Below are 27,300 nucleotides of genomic sequence, written 5' to 3' on the forward strand. Positions count from 1 at the left end.
CTCAGCTACAGGTTTCAGAGGAAGGAGAATTACATTGCCCTATGCAATTCTTGTTTGGCTCGTCAATTTCTTCTCAAAAGCTCTCGCACAAGCCCTGCGCACAGGTGCTTTTTAAATAACACTGGTAGAGGGAGACATTGGGTATAAAAATCGAAGAACTTAAATTGCACTGATATCATTCAGCTGAGCTCCTACCTTCACTAATGTCTTCATGGCAGCCTATGAGGTCCCTACATGTCCTGCAAGGCATGTCTTTAGTCCCAAGAGGATGCTTGATGTCGTCAATGTACTTGACAAGGTATTTCATCATGTAGAAGACGTCAACATCCTATGATAATGCACAATGAATTGAAAAGCAAACTGCTACAACATCCAAACATCAGTGCTTGATGTAATCCAAGGTACGTCAAGCTTGGTAAATCTGGAGCAACCTACAGGACCATTTCCTGGTGTGTAAATAATGACTTCTGAGAAATAAGGCCCACTTTATTGTAACTGTGCTTCACGTGAATGATGCCACGAGGAAACTGGGTAAAGACAGACAAATGCCATGATGAAACGCAAGTGTAAAGCTACCTTGGGAGAGGTAAAAAAGCTTTCCGATCTTTTAAGGGTTGTTTTATTAAGATCAGACTTCCAATAGAGATTGCACTTCACAGTTTGTCAATGGTTCCTTGCCACCTTAAAGGAACCATTACTGAGTACCAACTGCAAGAGGTCTGATCTCCAAGACCCCTAAAAAAAGGCCGACTATTCATCCGGGAGTCTTCTCTCTCTGAACATACCCCAACTTCTTTCTTCCTTGGAACGCTGAAGAAATGATGGATGAGGTTGTGGATGCTCTCTGCGTCATTGACTGGAAACATTTTCTGGAAGAGGATGAGGAAACAGTGCATCAGTTCTTCCACATGGTCATGCTATTCAGTTCAGTACTTCACAATAGGGATGGATTCAACATTACAGATAACTTTTGCACTAAAGAATGACCCGCTTGACTTTGAAAAAAAAAAATCAACTAAAAATGATCAATGAACAACTTACCGGTAATCCTGGTGGTCCCTGAAAAAAATAAAAAACCCCCAAAAATTTAAAATGTTATATCTTGGATGAAAGACTTGCAAAAAATGATGGACCACATTGCATGTTTCACATCGTGAAATAAATCATAGGTACATTGCAAGTTGTCACTTCGCTATGTAAGTGGACATGTTAATTTCAGCTGGTGGCTTTCTGTGCATGAATACTTCAGTACAGAGGGTAAGGGAATCACCAGTGCTGTAGTCGAGTCCTTGCCATTGAGTCCACGTCCGAGTCCTTGCCATTTGAGTCTGATTCCAAGTCCGAGTCCTTGTTTTCTGAGTCGAGTCCAAGTCTGAGTCTTTGTGTCCGAGTCCGAGTCCTTTTATGATTCTCAAGTAGTGCTCTCATCGACACCAACACATTATCAGAATTCACAAATATGACACATCATGAAGATCTAAAAGGGCATTTTATAAAAAATTATAATTGAGAATGCTTTTCATTTGACCTTTATTAACTTTGACTGGCATAATGACACCTTCACTATATGTCTTAGAAAATAGCTTCAATATTTTTGATTAGTGTAGAAAAGATAAAATATACGTTAAAAGGGGACAATTTAATATCACTGGACAGCAATCATTTGACCCCTTCTGGTAACAGAAAAAAAGGTCAAAGATAGCTGTGTAGTGTGCAATTTGACTGAATTAGTAAAATGTTTCACCCTCGGTTGTTTTTACAAGGACTTAAGGCTTCCTAAGTGTAAAAATGTTAAAATCACAAATTCAAATTCTTTGTGGAAAAAAAAGTTGTTTGATGAAAAGCTGATTGGAGAGTGCTCAGACTACATCCAAATCGTGTGACCTAGCTAGTTCTATGCCTCTGCCCATACAAAGTGCACAAAGCCATGCTCACAATAGCCACAGCTGTAGATCTGAAAGCCCATTTCGGAAAAGGCCTCAGCATACTTCCCAATATTGGAGACAGAAAAGGCGTTTGTTTCTTCAGAAGTTTGAAGGGAAAGAAGATGTTAAGGTGCAGGGGTTGGGAGGCGTCCAGAGCAGGAAACATTTGCGGCTAAATTTAGTACATTCTTTGGAGTACAATGCAATAGTTTTTCAGATTAGGTAACAATGTAAAAATGTTTTTATAATGTGGAACTTGAGAGACAGAGGTGCGAATTGAATACAAAAGTTGTCAAAAGCAGTAGCTTTTATAGTCCAAAGCGGTGGAGTTGGCAAGTTTGCCTCAGTCCGTTCTTGTGAGTACACTCCAGCTTCGTATTGAGCTTCAGACGGCATTTTGCAAAAGATTTTCATTCAAATTCTAAAACATGCAATATTAGAAGATATATAGACGTGTGACAATGTTTCCAGGGTGTACAAAAATTTAACTGTAAGTTTTGTACAATTTTCAAATTAAAGATTCATGCGTCATGCTTTTAACCATGCCAGTTTGGCATGGTAGACTTTTTAGTCTGGTTCCTTGGTTCTGACTCTTCTACTATATAATCAAGCTTCATTTGTGAGTCTTTCATCAGGGAACCGTTCCACAGCGTCCACGCACTGGTGCAAATTCAACCCTGCACAATACTCACAGACGTAGTTTTACTTACAAAGAGACAAGACGTGTACACTGTACATCCATGCCTACACCGTGCACTGAGTTTCCGTTCAAAACTCGTCTGAACTCAGGGTCCTCAAACTGGGCAACGCATGTAGTGCTAGCATTGCAGTGCAATGGAAGTGACTTTCGAAAAAGCATGAGACTTGTGTCTTCGTTCAATGAAATTACAATACAGGTTAAAATCTGGTGGTTGAGGGCTGAGTCCTTGAGATATCCGAGTCCTCATTCTTCGAGTCCAAGTCCGAGTCTTGTCTGTCCAAGTCCGAGTGCAAGTCCGAGTCCTTGAAAATAGGGACTTGAGTCCTCCAGCACTGGGAATCATAACACATGTTTGTACTTTAACATAAATTTACACACGTGTTAGCATGTCCCTAATTTTAGTTAGGCAAATTTTATAACTAAACCTATCCAACTGACTTACCGGTGGGCCAGACTCCCCCTGCACAGAGGAAACAAGACAGACATAAATCAGATTTAAGATGAAAATAAAGATGACACTTGAAGCACAAGGAACTTGCAGAATGTACGAAATCCGTTTTATATAAAAGAAACGACCAATGTAACGTGGAGAATGTAGTGACTTCCTAAGTTCTGATTTCTCATCCGCAAGACTCCACAAGCAAATAGTCTGATGCCCAAACTGTAATTCAAAGAAGCACCGAGTTTGAGCAGTTTTACCTCTGCGTTTATCTCTATTCCGTTTACGGACACAGCTAAAAAAATCATTAGCAATTGGCAATTAATTCTTACCTGTGGTCCTTTTGGTCCCAAGTCCCCTTTGCTTCCCTAAAAGAAGAAAATAAAAATAAAGACAGAAAGTGAAACGAAAAAACAGTCTTTGAACCAGAAGGCATTTCAAAGCTCTCAAGTTACTTCCATCTGGCTCTTCACGTAACTTACCATATCTCCAAACTCTCCCATGATGCCCACCATTCCTGGGAAGCCCTCTGGACCTTGGATGCCAGGAATCCCCTGAAGAATAAAGGACACCATCAAAACTCACAGTCAACTTTAACGTGCTATCTACTGAATCATGACCCAGAGGCTGGAGTGCGAAATGAATCAAGGCCTGATTGCCCTCTACGGCGTATAATGACATAAAACAGAGGACAAGTCGCATCAACGGTGTTCCCCCCGTGGTTAGAAATTTCTGCAAGTGGTTTCAACATCCAAAAACATATCATACTTGTGAATGGACATGGAAGCTGTAGTTTGTATGAAATGGCTGAACACTGTACTATGGCCTAGCTGGCCAACATGACGAAAGGTGAAAATTTGTTTTTTAAGAAAAATAAGAAGTAACAAGGCATTACCTCATCACCCTGGAATCCAGTTGGTCCAACAGGACCCATTATACTACGATCCCCTTGGTTACCCTAACAAAGAAAATTTAAAAAATAGTTTCACAGAATGACAAAAATGCAGCAAACAATGGCACTGCTAATCAGAATTACGACTGGTTCATTAAAGTTATCAACAAGAATACAACTCAAACTTAGAGCAAATACAATGACAAAGTTTAAAACCACATGACAATGAATATTGACTCCAGCATTCTCTTGTCACACGAATTGAAAAAAAAAAACACTTTCAATTATTTTACGAAAATGTTCCACCTTTGAAAAGCAATTTTGAAGAAACATATGAATTCAGAGCAATGCTTACTTTGCTGCCTTTATAACCAGACAACCCTTGTAATCCTTGTTCACCGGCGGGTCCCTGGAGGTTAATAACCAAGCAGAAATAAAAAAAAATAAATAAACATAAATGAATACATATCAAAGATCAGTTCAATCCCACATCCAACCTTTACTGATTCACACCCAAACGAACACCCCAGTTATTAATAAAAAATCCCTCATATTTCCGTGCAATTTCCACTCGGTTGTTCAAGAACTTTAACTGAATCAGGACCATTCAACTTCACCAATATTAATGCACAGTGAGGGGGGTCTCCGACTTTTGATGAAGTACAATTATAGTATGTTGCACTCCTTACAGATCAATCACATTGGTAATTCACAATTTTGATTTTGATGAAATTCAGTTATATTTAATTCAGTAAGATTTAATTTATCTAGTTATATTAAATTTATCTGGTAGGTAAAAATTAAATAAAGATTGCTACTGACGTCAAAAGCACGAGTTGAAGTCCTCCTTCACATCAGACAAATTGAAAACGAATGCGTCAGGGGCATCCAATACAAGCCTGTTTTGATGACGTCACACTACGGCTCTGCAATTATACGACTGTTTCATTATTTCGTGCTGAACGCACCCGCGTGAGCAAGCACTGTACTTGCTCGCACTTAACTATGAATTAAAAGAGGTCTGAGAGTGAAAGCCACTTGGAATTGCTTGTCCATCAACAATGTTGATCCACTCTGGATCGAATGATAAAGTTGAACCGGATAGAGTATGGTCCCGATGAATTTTGGGCAGATGACCATGGGCATTTGCAAAGAACGACATCTAACTTAATTTACCCACTTTTTTCTTTATTCTCGTGCTAGAAAACCCCTATTACAGCCACAAAGTCAAGAAACTCTGGGGGCATGAGAGCCGTACTATGACATCATCAAACCACTACATTTGTTTGCTGCCCTCATCCACGCATTTCTTTCACTCGTAGAATTCTTGTGGTGAAACTGAACTCCCGAAATGACAATTTTTTTTTCATAAATGGGCAACAATGACCAATTCCCTGTTAAATAATCATTTTATGCCAAAGCAGCGTGATTGATCTTTAAGTGAAGTGTTGAATCCTTGAAAGATCCAGCGAAATTCCTTGCCAAAAAAAAAACGGGTAAGAACTAAGCTACGGAGACTAACTAGAGACGGCGCAGATAACCTATATGGAACGTTAACCTTTTCAGTCAATTTGCCTCACCTTACTACCCGGCTGGCCTGGCGTTCCAATAGGTCCCCTTGGCCCTACGAGTCCAGCCTCTCCCGAGGGGCCGGACAGACCTCCCTGACCGATGATGCCACGTGGACCCTGGAAAGCACAAGAGTTAGATGCACATTTGTTTTCTGATGGAAAAACGTCAAGAACATGAGCTACAAAAACTGACTGGAGTAATGAAATGATCTATTCAACAAGGACACTGCCCACTACAATGTCAAAGTGCCAATGCTGTGGTTGTATTACATTCATGCTCACGGTCTTAAACTTCTGAGGCATTCATAAATTTCAGTCGGTCATGTCATCTTTACGAGTCAAGGAAGTGTGCAGCATCTGGGCGTGATTGTGGCACTGAGGGCTGTTTCGAATACTTCAAATATGTGACCATCAACTAAATATTTGAATAGCAGTTCACCAGTTTGAATATTCAAGGCATGTGTAAAAAAATTGGGTAAGTTTCGAATTATCAAGTACTAACTTATGACAAAATGGACGGGCTTAACAATAATGGCCTCTAATTCTGAGCGGTTGCAAAATGTCTCTACCTTGTCTCCTGGTGGACCCCTGTCTCCTTGCAGGCCTGGTGGGCCTACTGGACCCTGGCAACAAAGGATAACAGCCATAGTTTCACACTTCAACCACTCTCGTTTTAATCATCATTTGAAATTTGAAGTACATTATGCGAGTGAGATAGGAGGGACCTTTTCCTCAAGAAGACCCAGCTGTGGTGCATTTCGGTTGGGAGGAGCATTTCTGTTTGTATCAACTTTAAATTATGGTCTCACACACGGCCCCATGCAAATCTATGGTATTAAGGTAATTCCAGAAATTAGGGGTCCAAAAGTGTGACATTTTGGTGTCCCTGTTACATCTGACCTTTGTTATTTGACATGGAAGTATCACCGAAACTGATTTAAAACTATGACTATTTGTTTGGCAGGTAATTTGCATTAATTCGTCAGTCTTGGAAATTAGAAAATGTATTCTGAACTTACAAAATCATATGTCAGATGTGACAGGGCAGGGACATGAAAAAAAAATGGACCCCTGATTTCTGGAATCAGCCACATGGTAAAGCTTGCTTCACACCTGTCGTATCCAAAGCGTGAAATATCTCCATCCCCTTATTATTCTAGGTATTTCTCTTCCGAATCTGAAGAGGAAGGTGCCCTGTCAGTTGTCTTACCTGAATCCCCACTGGGCCACGCTCGCCTGGTGCTCCAGCATTGCCTTCATTGCCCTACATTTACACAAAAAAGTAGAGAAGGACAGACTCTATACTTCCCTCGAAAATTGCAAAGGATAGAATACAGGCATGGTGCCTGATCCCTGAGGTCGAGTTCCAAGACATCTGTACCTTAAGCAAGTGCTCATCAGTTGGAGTCCCAAATTTGTAAAGTTTTAAGAACCCAAAATCTAAAAGTCGTTCTCATGAGTTCCGAGCAAAACTGTGCAGCATATCAACAGGACATCGCTGGACAAAATACAATGTTATCAAGAGGCATCCCGATTCAGAGCTACATCGAGAGGGGTTTCACCTTTTCACCTGGAGTTCCTGGAATTCCTGCCAGCCCTGCTGTACCTATCTGCCCCTGCAGAAGAAAATGAACTTTTCCTTTTAAATATTTCAGTCTAAAAAGGAGAAATGGTTCAAAGTGCTCAACGAAGCAGGTTAATGTCCGTGGATAAAACGAAATCCACAAACAAAAATCGCTGTAAATGCAGTCATTTGTTCTTGATTCAAGAAGGATATTGAGAATACATAAACTGACAAGATGAACTTCAACTGAAACAACATGCAGGGTTTAATTTAAAATTTATTTTACTAATGGACAGTAACCTTTTATGAACCCTCCTTCACTCATAAAGAGTTACTTAAATATTTGAAGGATCTCTTTTTTACCTCAATATATGTTAGATCTATCTCATCAACTCCACATAGTGCACAGACTGCTAATCTCACATAGCTGTTGTAAGCACAAAATGTTGCTTTGGGAATTTATGAACTAAGCGCGAGTTATCTGAGGGCAGTTGCAAGCGATACATGGGATATGACATTTTGGCTGGTAGCCTGCCTCCTTTTTGGCTTATGAACAGTTCAGAGGATCTTACCTCCTGCCCCTCTCTTCCCTCACTGCCTTGAGTCCCAGCCAGCCCTGTTGATCCCTGCCGATCAAAAAAAAAAAAAACCCAAAATGAAACTCTTCAGCTAACTTGGACAAATTTATTGGAGGACTACTGCAGGGGAGAAGGGATCATGTGGAGATGACAGACTGGTGCTTGTACCTCCTAAAGTCGTTAATTTTTGTTTTTACATCTAAATACACACCAACAGCGCCACACACAAGATTTACATGGTTGGCAGGCCTTCAACGTGTTTAGAAACGGCAAAAAGAATGAAAACAATAAAGGAGCCAGCACCCTCAGTTGCATTGGAACAGTAACGACAACCATGCACGATGCAAGGGTAACCAATGTGGCATCTGATAAAGAACTCATGGATATTTTACATGAAAATGAGCCTCTCTGTTGAATTTACTAAGTGAGATGTCTGGTCGCTAACCAAACAGTACAGTACAGTAATGGTGGTTGATCTCAGGGGAAACGTGTGGGCAGACAGTACTCTGATGCCTTCTGATTTGTCTCTGTTAAAAATGCCAGAGGCCATGCTATCTTCATGAGGGTACGAGATACTTACTGGCTCACCATCCAGTCCCCTCTTTCCATCAAGTCCGGGCTGGCCGGCTGACCCAGGAGTCCCCAGTGATCCTGGACTGCCTGGCAAACCTTGTGATCCTTGGTGGCCCTGGCCAAAACAAAATAAAGGTTGCATTCAGAAATCCCAAGACATCAATATTCTAGTACGTGAAACAAGACGTCACAAAGAAGATTCGTGATTGTGCACTGTTTTCGCATACTTCTCGTTCTTCACTTCTCAATGTTTTATGCCTTGTCAAAGTTTGACAACACTGGCTATGAACTTTATTAGCCTTTTAACATTATCCCAACAGGGGGGGAAGTAAAAAATTGACAAAGTTCCTTTTTTTCTACTAGCAGCAATTTGCCCACATTACCTAAACTGGAAAGTTTGGATAAAGAACAAGACGATTTATTCTTCTTGAGGTGAAAAGGACATTCAAGGTCAAATGAAATCGGTAATGAGTTTGTGAAAGAGGTTGTGATTCTCTGAGGTCAATTTTCTCAGAATGCACAAATGTTGCAGGTCATTTATAGAACTCACCGGATCTCCCTGTTTTCCATATGGGCCTATAGGACCTGGGACTCCAACGTCTCCCTGGAGTGAAAAACAGCAAATGAGAAATCAGTGTTTTAAACATTGATTTTATACTCTTTACACAGGGGCAACCTGTACAGTTGGTGGATGGAAAACTTCATGCATTATTATTGTGGGCTCACACCCTCTTATCCAGTGATTCACCATTGCCTTACTTTAGGACTGACATGATTTTGATGTGTTTCAATTTATACTTGATGGCCTCGCAAAGTGACACGATGCCTGCTGGCAATGCTTTGCTCAAAAAAAGAGGAGATAATGTAAATTTTGAGATGACCTTCAAGTAGATACTTACCTCTTGTCCCGTCTCACCTTCCTCTCCTTTGTCTCCAGGAGGTCCCTGCGGTCCCTGCAGGAACAACAAAGTAGGAGATTATGGATCAAAAAAAGAAGTACCTGACACTTTGGAGAAACTTTAGCATATGCGAGGGTGAAGCATTGCACACCAAAATAACGGGTGCAGTTGTGGAAAGGAGAGAATGCAATGCTTTCCATTACTCCAACTGAGCTTCATTGTGATGGACTGATACTCACTACTGTGCCCGAATCTCCGTCTCGGCCGGCACTTCCTTTGTCTCCTGAAAAACCCTGCAGAAAATGTCGCATTTTTGTGAATTTGATGAGCAAATTTTGAAGAACAAATACTTGTGGTGTAATACCTGCGGATATGACGGTCTGCAGGTTGACCAAAAAACCCTGCGACGCGCCTTACGGAGACAGGGGGCCGTGGACTGCTAGATTTGCTCCTTGTCTTTGAATTTTACACACGGACATTTGATAGAGAGCTTTTCCAACCTTAAGATACTGAGAAACATTTACCCAGCATGCTCTGTTGTTTGTGAAGTTCTTTCTTACCTTCTTGCCTGGATGTCCTTTGGGTCCGTGGATCCCTATTGGCCCCTGGTTGCCCTGTTTTTCAATGACAGGTCCATGTTAATGGTTTCAATTTTTCGAGGCGAAATGTTCAGTGTAAAAACACAAGTTACTTTCAAAAATTCTCTTTGTCTATAAAAATGGATAAGAAATCTTGTACTTACAGTTGGACCTACTGGCCCGGCCTGTCCGTCTGGACCAGGCATCCCAGGTGGTCCCTTAGGAGATGAACAAGAAAATCACAACAGAATTGTGGTCTTAAATTCCGATTCCGAGTCAGAATTTCCTACAGGAGAAATTTGCTGAAAGCCATCCTAATTAAAGATTCAATAATAGTCACTTAAGTGCTGCACCGGTTCACGAGTGTAAATGGCACAGAATATGCCCCACCAATATTCAACTGAATGTGCACAGCCCGTTTTCAACTGAATGACCACAACAAACATTCAACTGCATGTACGCACCAACTTTCAAGTAAATGTGCACAACCAATTTTCAAGTGAATGTGCACAACCCAAAAATGCGCAACCTATTTTCAACTGAATGTGTGCAAACTTGTGTTCGCTTTGTGTGACAGGAATGTATCTGAACACCGTGACATGACGGAAACAGCACTCAAATGTCTACTAGTAACAGATATGCTTGGTGGCATTGGCAGCTGAGAATGGTTACGTACAAGTCCGTAGCCTAGCCTTACCTGTGTGCCCTTGCCCCCTCTGTCTCCCTGTGATCCTGAAACACCCTGTACGCCCTGGGGTCCTCTGGCACCATTGCTTCCCTGGAAACCCCGCACGCCAGTGTCTCCCTGGACAGCAAAAAAAATCAAAATCACACGGTTCACATCAGATGGCCCATTCATCATAGCTGTGTGCTCAGAAGTCAACGATTCTTTGGTTGGAAGTTGGATGACCGAAACTACGAATGTTCCTTTTCTATAGAACACAAACTATTGGGCCTTTGCCCATTTTCTTGAGTAGGCGTGAGAATGTCACTGTTACCACACAGGATGACCCAGACTCTTCAAGATTATACCTTTTTTCTCTGTCATATCTCATTTCAAAGAAATTATTCCTAAAGTTCCACTGCAACAGTGCACAGGTTCAACATGCAAGCGATAGCAACAGCTACCTATAGATATAATTAAGTTCCCGTGAATTTCAAATGGACAAGCACGTTCCAATTCCCATCACATGGCTGATGATCCAGAAACTTGACAAAATCTTGCAGACTGTTCCTTGATGGGATCCTCACCTTAGATCCAATAGCTCCCTTGTTGCCTGGTGAGCCTCGCTTGCCTGGGTTGCCTCGATTACCTGGTGCACCTTTTGGCCCTTGCTGACCAGTTGGACCCTGGACACCCTAAGGAAGTCAATAAAAAATGGGAAAAGAACCTTATCAAATTTAGATTTTGGACAAGCAATCCTTCGGCATCTGACCTCTTTTTATGATTACTGTGAAGTAACTCTTTCTATGGATCCTTTTGGATGTGCTTGGAATCTGTGGCAGTCTCTGATTCTGACTTAAGAAACAAAAGCAAGGAGATTCCCTATAGCTAAGTGTAAGATTTTGTTTCTTTTAAGGCCCAACTCCACGGTTCTGCTTATCGCATCGGGAAAAATCTCTGCTTACCTAGCAAAAATTCTGAGCAACAGTTTGTGAATTTCACAAGTTAGTGAGGAAGTTAGCTAATTCACATGAATACATCCTATGACAACAGATTCTATGCTTATAGAGTTATTACCAAATTTCTAGGCTAGAACTGTAAGCATTTTGATTTTTAACAAAGAATTCTGTGGTTAGACGCATGGGCATCAATTGGTGGGGTCGGAGGGACATGTCAATTGTCCCGCCCCCCCGCTTTTCTCCAAAACCTAAATGAAAATGTCTACATATTTGATCCTGTATTTCAGACAAGCTCATGAAATGGTTCCTGAACAAACAAAAATAAATAAAAATTTAAAAAATGAAAAAAATGGAAAGTGTTATTTAAACTTTCCCATTCACCACGACACTTGTTGCATTGGTGCACCTTTTAAAGATGAGAACAGCGTTTGTTTATTTAAACCTTGTGGGAGCTTCCTGGTTTAACTCTTGCCTTAATTACATTGTTTATCCTTAGACAGTCGTAGGCAGATTTTTGGCAAATTTTAAGGTTAGATTTTCCTCAATTTTAAGTTACTACCATTTCAATTTGGAGAGACTCAGAAAGGATTCACAGCAAAAATCAATATGTGAGTATAACAATTTGTGCAGAGCAACATTGCGTTTGACAGTAAGAAACATAAAAATGGAACTTGATAAAATTGGGTACAGATAAAAGATCTGGTTTTGTTAACAAAATTAAATCATTCTTGTAAATTTTAATGGGACTGGAGCCATCATCCCAGGTAGAAAACAAAAGGAAAGATGAACCCATGGCCCCCAACACAATATATATAAATACACATATGTAAAATCAAGAAGAAAAATTACTTGAAAAATTAAATGTTGCAAAAGCATTTGTTAAAAAAATGGCTAATGTAGCCAGAAATTATCTCGGATAACACCACAGAGCATCTATACTCCAAAATTGTCCAGGGCCCTTGAGTGGGCCCCAGGCCCCACACCGCACTCGCATTTGTTCGGATCAGGGCTATGTTCCCCCCCACTTTTCAAAATGGATTGACGCCCTTGGTTTAGTGGTGCCACAAATTTGGGCCTAGCTAGGTAGCCAGTTGGGGAAAAACAAGAATGAAGGACCGCTTGGGTCAGAGTGCAGGAGTTCAATTATGACGCAGACTCACCTGTAAACCCACATCACCTCTCTCCCCTGGCTGGCCATGCTGCCCAGGCTCACCCTTAAGAGACACAAACAAATCTCATTAAATGCAACACAAAACAAACACAATGACAATTCCACTTGTACTGGCACTGGAATAAACTCAGAGGTAGAGCAGATGAGACAACTGCCCAGAAGGGCGTGGATCCATTGTCAAGGAATACTTTTTTATCAGTGCAGAGTGTCACACATTAGAATACAAAGCCCTACCTTCGCTCCTTTGTATCCACTTGGCCCCTCACGACCCCTGGGACCGGGTAGACCCTGCAAAGAAGGGACATCATGGAAGCAGGCAATAATAAAGTCATTCAACAGTGGTAAATCTCTGATTTCTGCTAACTTTAGAAGCTCTGCCTACCTCAGAATCTCAGCCTGATGTGGAAGAAATTCTGTGCCCAACCGTTGGTGCTTTTCATGGCTTGGCAAGGAAATTTGGTTATGTGTTCGGAAATGCATCCTGTAATAAAGGATTCTGTGCTTACAAGGTTAGCAGAGTATTTCTGTGCTAGTGTTGTGCGGGTGGACTGGTGAGCTTAAAGCCCAGGCTTTTGAGGTTAGCAGGCCCATGAAAGTATAAATAGAGTTCAACCCCATGCCGACATCAAGCCGCTCAAGGCTGCTGGCAGGCTGAACAAAAGTAGATGAGCAGTTTCAAATAGTAGGTCACTACTCATTTATAGTATTACCAACACTGGTGTAATGCACAAGTCGGTTCCAGAAGAAATGGCAAATTCAACAAACCTCATCTCCTGCCCTGCCTGTGTCTCCTTCATCCCCTACCAAGCCTAAATCTCCCTGTGGAAGACAAAATGTCCAAACGCTAACAGAAAATTGACAATCCGGATGAAAATCGCCTGTGTTGCATAAAAAATGCACCTTCATCTAATAAACTGTATTTCAATTCCTCGTGATTTTTAAGAAGCGAAAACAAAAGCAATTATAAAGTTCGCTTTCACTTGCACTGTTCACAAGATCTCTCCTTTACCTTGGCGCCATTTTGTCCCACGATTCCTGCAAGTCCCGGAAGTCCCGGAGGGCCCTGTTAAGTACAAATACATTCCACACTGGTCACTCAAAACACTGACTGTCACAAATGGGAAAACAGTGGTCTAATTACCTACGTCAGGATACAGTTTCAGATTGTAGGTGCATGTCGTACGAAATCCAAACTGCATTTGCTAGAACTGATAGAAATTGAGCTCCTGTCGTTTTGGAAAATGAGGAAAAATAGCTAGGAGGGGGGGGGATAAGGGAAAAAAACTCCAGATACTCACTGTTGGTCCTCTTGCACCATCATTTCCTGTCAAACCCGTTGGTCCTTTGGGTCCCTGTATGATCGAAAAACCACACAAATCAGGAAAATTTTAGAGCTGGTCTAAAAACCAGTGAAGTAGCTTTAGTTTCAGGTGGAGCCACCATCTCCATGGATCACCCTCTAAGAGATGCAGTCAGGGCCCTGCTGTTTGAAGGAGAAACTGGGTTTAGAGAAATGTCTTTACCCCTACAGTAGTTGTTTTTTCACGAATGCTTCTTCCTTCAAAGACGGTTTGCACTGACAACTCACCTGAGGCCCAGTCAGCATGTTCTCACCAGCTGCTCCTTTGATCCCCCTTGAGCCCTACGACAGGAAAAACAAAACTTGCATCAGGAAGACAGGGGGGGGGGAATTATGCTTGGATTAAAATGCCATGTCCTTTTACTTGTACGATTTGCATCAGATGATGCTGCGACATGTTTCCATCAAGGAAACGCCGGACAAATGCTTAACTAAGGTCAAGGTATCCTGGCATCAAATATGCCACGAAAAATTTGGAGGAAAAAAAAAACAGCTAAAAATGACAGAAATGTGACTTACGGGTGGGCCTTGCTGCCCTGTTTGGCCGTTTTCTCCATCCTGGCCCTGAAAGATTTGACCAGCAGAGCAATTCAAAAACAATTCATTCTAACCAAGAAATGTCGGAAATAAAACTTACTGCAGTATAAGCATCTGTAAGAGGCACTCTTTAGTACGCTGTAATCCTGACCATTCTGAATCCAACAAGCACGTGCATGATTTCAATGGTCCCTAGGGGTTATGGTTAACCTTCATCCACTGGGAAACAAAAAACTTCTCAGGCAGTATTTCTGTGGTACAGTGTCTCGGAGAAAACATATTTCACACTTTAGTTTCATTGATCCTTTAAACAGTGCATTTTACGGTCCCTTTTCAAGGAGCTACTACGGGCAGAAAATTTGACTAATCAAATTGACAGGTTGTTTGAAAAACAGCTCAGAACCAATCAAGAGCGATGCTGTTTACACAAGCTCTGGCTTGACAGCCTGTTTTTGCTCCAGTGTTTAATGCTCAGAAAATGTGTCAGCTCCACGTCTCTGTTCTTCAGACCTCTGATTGTAACTAAACGTCAATGAACAAGTTTGTCTACTATCTTCTCGGGGGGGGGGGGGGAGAACAGGGAAGGATGAAGGGTCATTGACTGGGTACCTACTGGAGGACCTTGGTCTCCCGCTGGTCCTGGTTCTCCTTGAGGTCCCTGAAATACAAGAACAAAATCAACGTCCGATCTTTGATCGAATTCAAACAACAAAAGCTGTTATGAAGTTAACGACAGGCATGCAAGGGAACTTCCAACATGTCCACCTGCACAAGATTTTCTAGTGTTTCCCAATTTACAATGGAATCTATGAGAAGTAAGACATGAAGAAATCAGTTGATCTGGGGAAATATTGAATGCCTCTTACAAATATCTGTAATATTGAACTGGTTTTTCTTTTGTGGTGGTCTCGAAACGTCTTCTTTCTCAAACTTATAACAGTGAACAACCAACACTTCCTTAGGCATGAAGCAATGACAGCAGGTTAAACATGTCAGATTGTTAACTTCAAAATTCTCATCAATTTGTCTTGTTTGTACACAACCAGTTCGGGGGAAAAATTGACTCACATCCGGTCCCCGTGACCCGGGAGGGCCTATTGTTCCTTGGACACCAGGATGACCCTGTCAGAGATTATTCAAAACAATAAGTCGAAACAAAAACATTATTAAGAAAAGTGCAGGCATTCTTTGACAAATCAGAGAGGAATCAATATTCATTATAACAGATATAACCTCCAGAGAGAGAAGCCAAGAGGGCTGAATTTCAACGTCTCCACAAGACCTACTCTTAAACTGCTTTCACAATTGACTAGAAAGAGTAAGAAGCAGGGGGCATCTGTAACAAATTCCTGAAATTGCTTGCATAGTGTACCTTCTTGTCATGCATGCCTAGGTATATCATGACATGCTTGTGATCACAGCACGCACAATTTCATCTTACCAAATGAACTTACCAGGGGACCTGGGAGCCCAGGGTCACCTTGCCTACCAGAGGGACCTTCCGGACCCTGCAAAACATGGCACGCCAAAGATCATTGTAAAAAGGAAGCACTGTGAACATTTTACTGGACAGGAAATGCAGATCAACAACTTTACTGAATAACCAGGCAAGTTCTAGAACCATTTTTGAAGAAATTAAGCGGCTGCAATGATATGAAAATATGATAAAATTGTTTCAACACAATATACACTTGCAGGTTTCAAGAGAGAACTGATTGTCAGATAGTCTCGACAAACTCACAAACACGCCTACATAGGATAAAATTGATTCTCTACAGTACAAACTCCGTTAGAGATTACTGTACCAGGAAGCCTGGTGGTCCAGGTGGGCCTGGGGGACCTTGTAAACCGGCAAAGCCCTGTCAAGCAGAAAAGATATTGGGGGGGAGGGAGAAACAAAATTTCAAACTTCACAGAAGCATGTGAACGAAGGTGACCAGCACCTATTTCACCAAACTTTACACAACAGCTCAACTCCCTTCACACAAGATTTTACAGAGTAAATTGTGCAAAAATTAATCACTCGTTTCATGAAAGCTATGCTATGTGCAACAGTTGTGATTTGTGCAACATATTATGGCATAACTTTTGCTATAACTGAAAATGGCAGCCTTACTCCCTAACTGTGATCATTATAAAGTTTATCATTACTGCACTAATCAAATTTGATGCAAGAAATTCACAGTCTTGTATTTCAGGGTACTTTGAACTTGTTTTCTTGCTACAAGGGTGAAAATTTACTGACTACAAAACCATTCCGTAAACTGGTCCGGCATATATATTGAAATTGATCCTATCTTGAGATTGACATTTGTCCTGTCTCACAAAAAAAACTGTATGTGATCAGCACTCAGCAGAATGGAAAAATTGGACTTACTGCAGCTCCTTTGACCCCTGGAATGCCTGGATTACCTGCCTCACCAGCATCTCCCTATAAGCAGTGAAAGGACATAAATCTGAGTGCATTTGAGCAAGAGTTAATGCGTGCTTTGCTGCATTGCTTCATGTTAACTTCTTACTTGCCAAGGGTAAATCACGATTCTGAACATTTATTTCAACATCGTGTACTTAATCACCCCAAAACAAATTTAAGAATAAGGAAATTGACAACATTGGGGTCTACATTAACACCAATGAATTTACCATCATTAAGTTCACATGATATGTGAAGGTGATTCAGGAATGTTAGGTATTGAGTGCAGTAGAATCCTTTTTCCCAAGACCTTTTGACAGATTAAGGTCAATTTTACAGAGGGATGGAACAAAAATATAAAATAATGAACAAGACTAACAGTAATTACACGTTGTTTACAAACTATGACACAATACTTGTGATTAATTCATTAAAAGGTTTGTTTACAAATTATGACACAGTGCTTGTGATTAATTCATTGAAAGGTTTGTTTACAAATTATGACACAATGCTTGTGATTAATTCATTAAAAGGTTTGTTTACAAATTATGACACAATGCTTGTGATTAATTCATTGAAAGGTTTGTTTACAAATTATGACACAGTGCTTGTGATTAATTCATTAAAAGGTCTGTTTACAAATTATGACACAGTGCTTGTGATTAATTCATTAAAAGGTCTGTTTACAAATTATGACACAGTGCTTGTGATTAATTCATTAAAAGGTCTGTTTACAAATTATGACACAGTGCTTGTGATTAATTCATTAAAAGGTCTGTTTACAAATTATGACACAGTGCTTGTGATTAATTCATTAAAAGGTCTGTTTACAAATTATGACACAATGCTTGTGATTAATTCATTGAAAGGTTTGTTTACAAATTATGACACAATGCTTGTGATTAATTCATTGAAAGGTTTGTTTACAAATTATGACACAGTGCTTGTGATTAATTCATTAAAAGGTCTGTTTACAAATTATGACACAGTGCTTGTGATTAATTCATTAAAGGTCTGTTTACAAATTATGACACAGTGCTTGTGATTAATTCATTAAAAGGTCTGTTTACAAATTATGACACAATGCTTGTGATTAATTCATTGAAAGGTTTGTTTACAAATTATGACACAATGCTTGTGATTAATTCATTAAAAGGTTTGTTTACAAATTATGTCACAGTGCTTGTGATTAATTCATTGAAAGGTCTGTTTACAAATTATGACACAGTGCTTGTGATTAATTCATTAAAGGTCTGTTTACAAATTATGACACAGTGCTTGTGATTAATTCATTAAAAGGTCTGTTTACAAATTATGACACAATGCTTGTGATTAATTCATTGAAAGGTTTGTTTACAAATTATGACACAGTGCTTGTGATTAATTCATTAAAAGGTTTGTTTACAAATTATGACACAGTGCTTGTGATTAATTCATTGAAAGGTTTGTTTACAAATTATGACACAATGCTTGTGATTAATTCATTGAAAGGTTTGTTTACAAATTATGACACAGTGCTTGTGATAAATTCATTTAAAGGGTAAACAAAAACAAACAAAACAAATCCAAAAACAAATTCAACAAGAAACCAAAAACAAATTCACCAAGACACTGCAGGACACCGTAGGTTTGTTACCCATAGTTGTGTGAATGTTAGTACATGTACAAGAATGCACAAAAACAAAATGGTACAGAATCATGAATCTGCAGTCATATCCAAAATCTTGCCTAGAACTATGTCTCTGCCGATAACAAGGTATACGGGCAAGTGCGTGCTGACAACAAACGTAGCCATGGCTGAAAGTCCATTTAGGGCCCAGCCTTCATCTTACCTGAACTCCCTGCTGTCCCAATGGGCCCTTCAAGCCTGGTGGTCCGGCAGTGCCCTGTCGGGGGAAAAGGGCAAGTGAAGGTAACTTACAAATATGCATCTGTCAGCACTCAGCCCTGGTCGCCAAATGATGGAAGGAAAGTTTCTGAATGGAAGGCGCGTGGAGCTTCAGGAAGTAAAAAATAAAATGGGGGCACAGTAACTGAGAAGGAAAAAAAAAATCTATTCAACATACCGTCTCACCTGGAAGGCCAGGTAGTCCAATGCTGCCCGAAGGACCCTGTCCGAGGATGAAAAAAAATAAAATAAGTAACAAAAATGGGATCGCGACAACTCTACATTCAAAGATTGAAAAATTCAGACTCAGCAGAGACAGGAAGGTCATTTTAGCAACCTCATGTGACAAAACAAGTCCTAATTTTATCAAAGGAGTAAAAATTCCTAACCAAAAACTGACATCATAATACACTGGTCTTTTTATAAACAGGATAACCAGGACAAGAAGAACTTCCAATCGTGGACTGGAGCTTCTGCTGTTTTTCCAGGAATACCGCTGACTTGAAAATATTGAACAAAGAGTTTGAAACTTGACTTTTGTTTTCACTAGACCTGCAATGAACTGACTGCAGGAATTATGAAAATGCTGGACAAGTGCTACTCTGTTTGACATAATATGAAAAAAACACAAGTGTTATCGCTGAATGATAAGGCATGGACAATTTCAATTTACCACAGTGCACTCACCTGTGGACCAGGTTTCCCTCTTCTGCCATTCCTACCACGCTTTCCAGGTCTACCCTGCAAGCAAGTAATATGATTTTTAAAAAATGATCCGTGGTCAAAATCCTTATCAATAGGATGCGGTCTAATGATTTCCTGAAAAAAATAAATTCAGCGTTTATTGTATTGATGTGTTACAGGAAAAAAAAAATGGCTGAGAGTAGTCATAAATGACACGTATTGCTCGACATCTTGCCCAGTAACCTGACTGTGCTCATCAACTATTTGCTGTCTTTGGCACCTCCACAAAATTGGACCGGGTACTTGAAAGAATCCACTACTGGCTGCATCCGAATCTGTAGCCTAAAGCAAGGTCTAGGTCTGCACCCACTGAAAATACACGGGGATGCACTGTTTCGGACAAGGTCTAAGATTTCTTACTTTCTTAGAGACACTTCTTATGAAACTTCATGCCTTTTCTTCAATGTCTGAAATTAATTCGACATTCTTGTGGGATTAAGTGCATTGAAAAGTGAAATTGTTTTGCTTATGAATATGAAAATTTGTATTTCCATACCCCTCCATCAAAATACCTTTTAAAACAGCAAACCAAAAAACCGAAAATAAGAAACACCAAGGTGCATTTCCAAAGGTAGTTGTAAAAAAATGCATTGCATACAGACCCTTAGAATTACCATCATATGCAAAATCTGATGACACATGGAAATTATCAGACTTACTGGCTTTCCTATTCTGCCAGTCGGCCCCGGTGGACCCTGATCGCCCTGGAAGGAAATAACATAAAATGACAACTTTGAACATGACATCCAATACACCATATCCATGTGAGCTTTTCACGTCACATACTTTCACACAGTTCACCTCCTCAGCCTGCATACTTCTGAGTACACACTTGTACTCCGGGGATATCTTGGGTGCCGATGAGGACAAAAACCTTGGTGTATAATTTTAAAGTGCCAAGAGACGATGAAATGGAAAACAGGTACTGTGGACTACATTTCAATGTTTGGAGGATGGGTGTTTTGTCAGTGTTAATCAAGTTTGGTAGCCAGACTTTGAACATGTACGGGTATATTAGATCCAGGTTAGGCATGGACAGGCAGGCTAAGAACAGTGCAAGGATTCTTTCTTGCCATTGAGGGTCATCCTTCACTAACAATGGCACAATAATGTATGTTATGTCATCGCATTATCCGAATGGGAAACATGATTACTTTAATCATTCTGTGAGGCATCTGCTCCATGCACAGAGTTCACCCTCACTGATGACAGAGACTGAGTGTGGGGTGACGTGCACCTGATGCTGAGGCCAGTATCAGGCGGATAAATCTCTTCCATGCCAGATGCACAAATGAATATGAGGCAGTTTCGTTTCCTCAAGGGAGATCGGTATTTGGTAAAAAAAAGTCTTGTTCGAGCACAGACCTTCAAACAAAACACGTCACTTGTGTGCACACTGAGGTAACTTCTCTTGGCAAACTCGTAAATTTTATCTCCAGTGGTCTTTAGGCATCTACGCAGGAATTGTACTGAGATACCATGAGCAGACTGCTCAAGATTAAAGCTTAAAGTGAGCACTTACCATTGCACCTTTAGGTCCTGTCTCACCAGCTGCACCAGCACGGCCAGGGGGTCCCTGCAAAGAAGTCAAAATCAGAACAGGTATGACATTAAAGTCATGCTCTGATTATGACAGATCATAAAAAATACCCAGATTTTCCAAGAACAGATAGATGAATCGGTCAATACCTTTGTGTAATTAACATATACCTTTTCCTGAAACAGCAGTCTTTCCTTTTAAGAAACCCAATTCATGTTTCTTATTTCAATTTCTTGGGATCGTTCCAATCGTTACATCCACACTGTATATGAATGAAAACTTCTCACTGTATATGAATGAAAACTTCTCAATTTCCCCACCTTCTTGAAAGTGGACACCTAATGCGACAGTACTGAAGAGATCACAGAGTAGGGGAACTTTTTTGAGGCTCTCTTCCAAGCTTCATTGGATAGGCATGTTTAAAATAAATTTAGACTGTGCCCAAATCAAATGTCTTAGGCTGGTGGCTTCCAGTTTTTGCTATTGGTGCTTAACAGAGAATAGCGTAGCCACATGAAACAGATCCAGCTTTACCTTCAATCCATTCATGCCCCCACGACCTGGGCTGCCTTGCTCCCCGATAGCACCCTGCGCAAGAAAGCAAAATTTGAAGACAAAAAAAGTGCATAACCACAATAACTCCTTTGTCACCTGCTCAGAAGGGGTGGCATTTTTGTCACATATAAGTTCAAAGTTACCCATGTGATACTTACCCTTCGGCCAACATCTCCCCTGATTCCAGTGGGTCCTTTATCACCTACTGATCCCTGGTTTCAAAAAAAAAGTTTAAAAAAGGTTCAATATTAAAAAAGCCGTAAGAATTATCCCTTTTCGTATTAGAAGGGCCTTCAAATACCAAAGTTATTTCTCAAACTCTTACTCCATCAAGTGCTATTTTTGATACTTTCAACGGAGCAAAGACCCCTGTCTGTATTACCATTGGACCAGTGTCGCCAGTCTCTCCCCTCAAGCCTGGCTCCCCGGGTTCTCCCTGTCACATAACGAGAAAACAAAGGAACAAATAACAACCTTGTCACCAGTAGCCAATTACCTCTGCCCCCTTTCCCAATTTGAAACAGTCACACAAAACCACACATAGACTCTTTGTAAAACCATTTCCATGGCAAAACATTTCATCGGTAAACATTTCATGAAGACATTTCATTGTCTGCATGTTTTAACCACGGTATCCACTTGATAACTGACATAAAGTACACGAAAAAAAGAAAAGAAAAGTTATATTAACTTTTAATGAAATTTGAGACTCCTACTTCTTATATTTTACTAGCAACTTCACCAGCACAACATTTCTCTTTCATTTCCATATCATTCCCAAGTTAAATTCCTTGACAAAAGTCAAGTGTTTCCCTTGCAAAAGGAGAAAAAGGTAAAGTCCATGAGTCCTTACAGAAAAGATCAGTATCAAACTAATTTTGAGGGCCAATTTTGAGAGGGGATTCAGAATTCCATCTAGAAAGTAAATGAAGAGGCTAATACGCAGGGCATGTTGTGAACTTGAGAAAATACCTTTGTTCCTGGATCGCCCTGTTCACCCTGCAAACCTCTGTTGCCACGACTACCCTGACAGATGTGATCAGAAAAAGGACTTTTATTATGCAATCAGGAAAAGAAAAAAAAGGGGGGAAAAGCAATGGTGCTGTATGGGATTTTCCACCAACTTTGATGAGGAGACATTAGTTAAGTACCGAGCAGAACTTTTGATGTGTTTAGCACATTGCTGAATAATGGACTTCTTGTATCCTTTTCAAGAAACTTCAAAAAACACGGCTGCCAAACCGATGGTGCATGGGTAGGAAGTCTGTTTGCAGATCTGCTTCTTAGAAATGAAATTTGGAAAACATATGTAACAAATAAATTACATCTTGCCTATGTCTGGGAAAGAAATTTTTAAAAATCAGAAAAAAAGGAAAAAAAGAGAAGATAATTGATGAAAGCATGTGTCACCTTTTCACCTTTTGGCCCAGGGAGTCCAGGGTCTCCTGGCAAGCCCTGTGAATAAATTCCAGAAAGAGAACAAAAAATAACAGCGATGTTACTCACTCCTCGAAGCACGTAACTGCACGTAATGAATATCAAGGTCCATGTGGCAACATCGTGCTGCAAGTATCTCCATATGTTTCTCTCGTCTCTTTTTCTTGGGGGGGAGGGGAAAGGTGCAAGGATGTTCAGGCATCCTTCTTAATGCCACAGCACAGGTTTTAAAAATGAGTCCCATTTAGTCAACCAAAGTGCCATTGATTGAAAAATATTCTGAGCTGCGTCCAACGTCAAATCCTTAAACGTTTGTCTTGAATAATGAGTTTGCTTCAGAAACGAACTCATTTTTAATTTCATTCTAAATATAAATAAAGTAATGAGCTTGTTTCCCGAAGCTTCAGAGGGCGTTTGTGTGGCTCTGTACATTAACGGCAAAGAACAGATAACTCCAGAGTAACATTAGCAAGTGCGTTGACTGAATCTTGCTATTAGTCAAAAAGTGGCCACGTCGAGGTAAAAGCTCAGGTGTGCACTGTGCTGAGAAGCCCTTATGCTTTGCCTACAAGCACCTTCTTCCCAGAGGCAACACAGAGGCTGGGTGCCACTTGTGCCTCAACCGGCAACCACACAAAGACACTACAGTCTTGCAAATTTACCTATAAACCCTCCATGGTGTCTCTGATATATACACACACACAATCACGCCCGAATCTGCACCGTGTAGAGGGAACAATCTTTACGAAGACGGGGTTTCCACAAAAATTGGAAAACAGAAATTGCATCACATTTCCAGAACTAAATATGACAATTTTCATGACATTCAGTGTCATTTTGCAGAGAAAAGCTGTTTGGCATTATGAACTAGACAAATGCCACTGCCACTGCTATAGACAGCCAAGGGCAGTCTGTAAATTCATCATTATTTCGTTATCACATCAAAAGTGGCACATGAAAAATAACCCTTGTACGACTTTATTTTCCAAGACTTTTCCATGATTTTTCTCAGACAACAAGATTTCAGGACTATGACTTTTCCAAGACTTTCCAGGATAACTTTTTTCCAGGATTTTCCATGACTACCGGAAACTTATCAATGAGACTGTGGGGACTTGCAGTGTGTGCCCACAGTGATAACTATCGTTCAAGCGGTGTGTGGTGCCCATGACTAGGGCACGGGAGGATATGTACATGATGTGGCATGGCTTTGGGTTTAATAGCGAAGCTTCACCCCATGCCCAAGAATGGAACTCAATGATGACAACCGGATCACCTTGAATCCTACTTACTATTAGTCCTTGTGAACCGGGCTCGCCTTTGGGACCTGGGGGCCCTGCTGATCCCTAGGTGAACAAGAAAAAGTATACACTTGACACTTGTTGACTGCTGAGAAGTGAGGGATGGTATTTGTCTGCAAGGGCATTCAAAATGTCATATCCTACATGACAGTAGTCAACAATAGTTTTGTCGTATCTCTGTCTTATAAGGGAAATTAAGGGCAACAGAGGAATCTTCGAACATTAGCAGTTGAGAAGTCCTTGCTTTATCCTGTACACTGCAGAGGTTCTTATATGCATGGGCGTTTATGTGCACGTGTGTGGGGTAGCATAGAACGCTAGCTGATCTCATGACTAATGATTACTGTGATGTGGTCATGTCGCCCTGTCACATGATTATTCCAGGCCAATTCAGAAAACAGTATTCAAGACAGACAGTGTGACAATATATATTTATCATGACAAAATACAGAAGAAGCAAGATAAGAGACGAATTGCACAGCTTACAAATCTCATGCATTCTACCTCAGACAGCAGTACTCTGGCAACAAACAAGTCCAGCAAGATATTATTCTGATCAAGGTGACGCAAGGGATTTCAGAAAAGCTGAAATATGACATCTTACCGGTTCGCCAGGTGCGCCCTGTCTCCCAGGCCGGCCATTCGTTCCCTAGAATGCATATTAAAAGAAGAACAGAATGAAATTTCCAAAAGAGAGATGTTGAACGAGGCAATTTTCCAAAACTGAACCCGAGACCTCTGTGCTACCACTCCTGCATTCTCTTCTTTCAGCTCTGTAAACTTTGATATAAAGCAGTTGATAAAATACTTACCGGAGCCCCGTCAGTTCCAGGCTGACCCGGGTTGCCACGAGTTCCTTGAAAACCCTACAAGACAAAGAAAATCCTTCCTCATTCTAATCACTGGCTCATCTTACTGGACCACCCCTCTGACTCATCAGTCATTTTCTCCACCGCCTCTTTCTTGTTTTTACACAACACAAGTACAGATGGCTCTTAGATATTACGCAAAGGAAAATCAACATTGTATCCTACCGGAAAACCTCGCCTGCCTTGAGGACCGGATTCCCCATCAGGGCCCTGAAAAGTAACAGGAGAAACATTTCCTCTTGTTTTGCAAAAAAACTTGTCAACATCTATACAATACTCTTTGATGCAAACAATGCTTACAAGTGATAAAAAAATCTGCAGGTTAACTAACGATATCGTCTACTTGGAAAGAAAAAAAAATACAGGAACAAGTGTAGAATAGAATAGAAACACATAATTCAAACTTTTGCTGTATGTTTCAAAACAAGCACAAAATGGCCAAATTCTCACCTTTGGGCCATCCTCCCCTGGCAATCCCACTGGGCCTGGTACACCTTTGTCTCCCTGAATTTGTAGATAATAATTTGGATACCTTTAATCAACTACACAAGACGGGGGTTGCCATGTTTTGTACTAAGAGAATGAGATTCAGAATTAGCTTACAAGCTACAGTCCCTGGGGCACTTTTGAGAAATCTGTGCTTTCATTATCAGATATGCTTAATAAAAACTGCTAATTAGAAACATGCTGGAAAGACTGTATTAGAATTAGTCAGAAACTGAAGTGCAAGTGCAAACCAACAAGTAAAAGTAAGCAAAACAAACACAGCTCAAGTGAAGTATCTAAAACGGAACTTGCCATCTACAGGTCAGCCTAGCAAACAATTGGCAAGCCATAACCAGGCAGCAATGTAGTACGATTAGCATTTGCCAAAAAAGTGAGAGAACCAGCAAGCATGATGGCCAGACGTCAGAGGTGCCAATATAATGAGCCAAAGCCACATGGGCACGCAAGGGAAGCCTACCGTTGAAAAGGAGATCTAACCCAGAGGCAGGTAACAGCAGCATGACGATTGATCTTATAGCCAATCGGCAACCAAGACATCGATTACAACGCTCTGTTGCATAAGCCAGCAAAGCAGGCCAGGGTTAAGACTTACCTGAGGTCCGGGTTGTCCCGCCGGGCCAGGCTTGCCAGGAGGCCCCTGCAATAACAAGTAAACAAGAAATGTAACAACACTGATAACAGATTCAAAAGACGAAGGTGAACAGTGTACAGATACATATTGCTCTAGATGTTATGACTTTTAAACAGCTGCACATCAGCAGCGAGTGATGTGCCGCTTTTCAATCTTGCCTGTCTCTGCCAACTGGTTAACTCATCAATCTCAGTTACTACTAGAGTCAAATCCATGGTTCTGATGTTACTGACAAATGACTGAAAATACTGGACCTCCCGCAGCACAAGTTGTTTCTTGTCACTCAGAGTGTAATGCAAAGGTGTAACGTGGCGTATAAAAATGAAACCATCAATTTCAGTCAAAATGCAAAATTAAGGCAACACTTACTCTAACTCCCTCAAATCCTCTTTCCCCTAGCGGGCCCTCTCGTCCCGTCTCCCCCTGGGAAAAAATATGCAAATTGGTTTCTGAAGTGATCATTAGCTCACCATAAATAAATAATTATCTCTGGGTATTTTAAAATTATAATTAAGTGCAGTATAAACTGTGCATAACGCGCACACATCAGTGCTCCTCAAGAGTCATTTCTAAACATGATGATGCAATTTTTAGATTTAATACTATCAGGTACAGCCGTTCTGCAAGTCTCTTTTAACTCGGTGAACTCCAGGCTTATGAGTTTAAAAAATTACATCTCATTCAACTAAGTGCAGACAAAAATGCACACAGAAAGATTTCGCAAAAAACCTGACAAGGCTGTTGCAAATGAGATTCACATATTCACGCTATTTTCTGTTATGAATTGAAATTTGACTTGAGTGAGCCCAGGGACACCATCTCTCCTTCACATCTTAACCCTTCAAGGAGCCATGAACTGTAAAATAATAAATAACCTTTTCCTTCTGAATCATTCCCACACACACCCACAGCATCTAAAGGATGATATGCTCCAGGTTCAAGGTAATTGGAACTGGCATCCATGATACCGTGGATTGCAGTATTATCTGTGCTACAATACAGGCG

At 40.6% G+C, this 27,300-nt stretch overlaps 1 protein-coding gene across 1 annotated transcript in view; it reads right to left on the minus strand.

Annotated features, from left to right (window-relative positions):
* The window catches only part of LOC110981442 (uncharacterized), a 52,873-nt gene that overhangs the window by 5,240 nt on the left and 20,333 nt on the right, over window positions 1–27,300 (minus strand). Inside the window, exons 11-60 of the mRNA XM_022239021.2 lie at window positions 26,665–26,718; window positions 26,257–26,301; window positions 25,608–25,661; window positions 25,323–25,367; window positions 25,101–25,154; window positions 24,893–24,937; window positions 24,280–24,333; window positions 22,961–23,005; window positions 22,523–22,576; window positions 21,933–21,986; window positions 21,709–21,762; window positions 21,530–21,583; window positions 20,978–21,031; window positions 20,115–20,159; window positions 19,399–19,452; window positions 18,890–18,934; window positions 18,656–18,709; window positions 16,788–16,841; window positions 16,216–16,269; window positions 15,865–15,918; window positions 15,479–15,532; window positions 15,024–15,068; window positions 14,393–14,437; window positions 14,102–14,155; window positions 13,812–13,865; window positions 13,523–13,576; window positions 13,279–13,332; window positions 12,748–12,801; window positions 12,503–12,556; window positions 10,971–11,078; window positions 10,417–10,524; window positions 9,884–9,937; window positions 9,702–9,755; window positions 9,381–9,434; window positions 9,142–9,195; window positions 8,793–8,846; window positions 8,250–8,357; window positions 7,664–7,717; window positions 7,090–7,143; window positions 6,738–6,791; window positions 6,097–6,150; window positions 5,537–5,644; window positions 4,312–4,365; window positions 3,960–4,022; window positions 3,547–3,618; window positions 3,397–3,432; window positions 3,068–3,085; window positions 1,042–1,059; window positions 786–869; window positions 196–328 (exon numbers count right to left, since the gene is read on the minus strand). Of these exons, the coding sequence (XP_022094713.2) occupies window positions 196–328; window positions 786–869; window positions 1,042–1,059; window positions 3,068–3,085; window positions 3,397–3,432; window positions 3,547–3,618; window positions 3,960–4,022; window positions 4,312–4,365; window positions 5,537–5,644; window positions 6,097–6,150; window positions 6,738–6,791; window positions 7,090–7,143; window positions 7,664–7,717; window positions 8,250–8,357; window positions 8,793–8,846; window positions 9,142–9,195; window positions 9,381–9,434; window positions 9,702–9,755; window positions 9,884–9,937; window positions 10,417–10,524; window positions 10,971–11,078; window positions 12,503–12,556; window positions 12,748–12,801; window positions 13,279–13,332; window positions 13,523–13,576; window positions 13,812–13,865; window positions 14,102–14,155; window positions 14,393–14,437; window positions 15,024–15,068; window positions 15,479–15,532; window positions 15,865–15,918; window positions 16,216–16,269; window positions 16,788–16,841; window positions 18,656–18,709; window positions 18,890–18,934; window positions 19,399–19,452; window positions 20,115–20,159; window positions 20,978–21,031; window positions 21,530–21,583; window positions 21,709–21,762; window positions 21,933–21,986; window positions 22,523–22,576; window positions 22,961–23,005; window positions 24,280–24,333; window positions 24,893–24,937; window positions 25,101–25,154; window positions 25,323–25,367; window positions 25,608–25,661; window positions 26,257–26,301; window positions 26,665–26,718 (2,890 nt within the window). The remainder of the gene's footprint in view (window positions 1–195; window positions 329–785; window positions 870–1,041; window positions 1,060–3,067; window positions 3,086–3,396; window positions 3,433–3,546; window positions 3,619–3,959; window positions 4,023–4,311; window positions 4,366–5,536; window positions 5,645–6,096; window positions 6,151–6,737; window positions 6,792–7,089; window positions 7,144–7,663; window positions 7,718–8,249; window positions 8,358–8,792; window positions 8,847–9,141; window positions 9,196–9,380; window positions 9,435–9,701; window positions 9,756–9,883; window positions 9,938–10,416; window positions 10,525–10,970; window positions 11,079–12,502; window positions 12,557–12,747; window positions 12,802–13,278; window positions 13,333–13,522; window positions 13,577–13,811; window positions 13,866–14,101; window positions 14,156–14,392; window positions 14,438–15,023; window positions 15,069–15,478; window positions 15,533–15,864; window positions 15,919–16,215; window positions 16,270–16,787; window positions 16,842–18,655; window positions 18,710–18,889; window positions 18,935–19,398; window positions 19,453–20,114; window positions 20,160–20,977; window positions 21,032–21,529; window positions 21,584–21,708; window positions 21,763–21,932; window positions 21,987–22,522; window positions 22,577–22,960; window positions 23,006–24,279; window positions 24,334–24,892; window positions 24,938–25,100; window positions 25,155–25,322; window positions 25,368–25,607; window positions 25,662–26,256; window positions 26,302–26,664; window positions 26,719–27,300) is intronic.

This window comes from Acanthaster planci, linkage group LG11, assembly GCF_054643075.1.
Source record: "Acanthaster planci isolate LZ-2023a linkage group LG11, COTS_SCS, whole genome shotgun sequence".
In the NCBI taxonomy this organism is placed as follows: domain Eukaryota; kingdom Metazoa; phylum Echinodermata; class Asteroidea; order Valvatida; family Acanthasteridae; genus Acanthaster; species Acanthaster planci.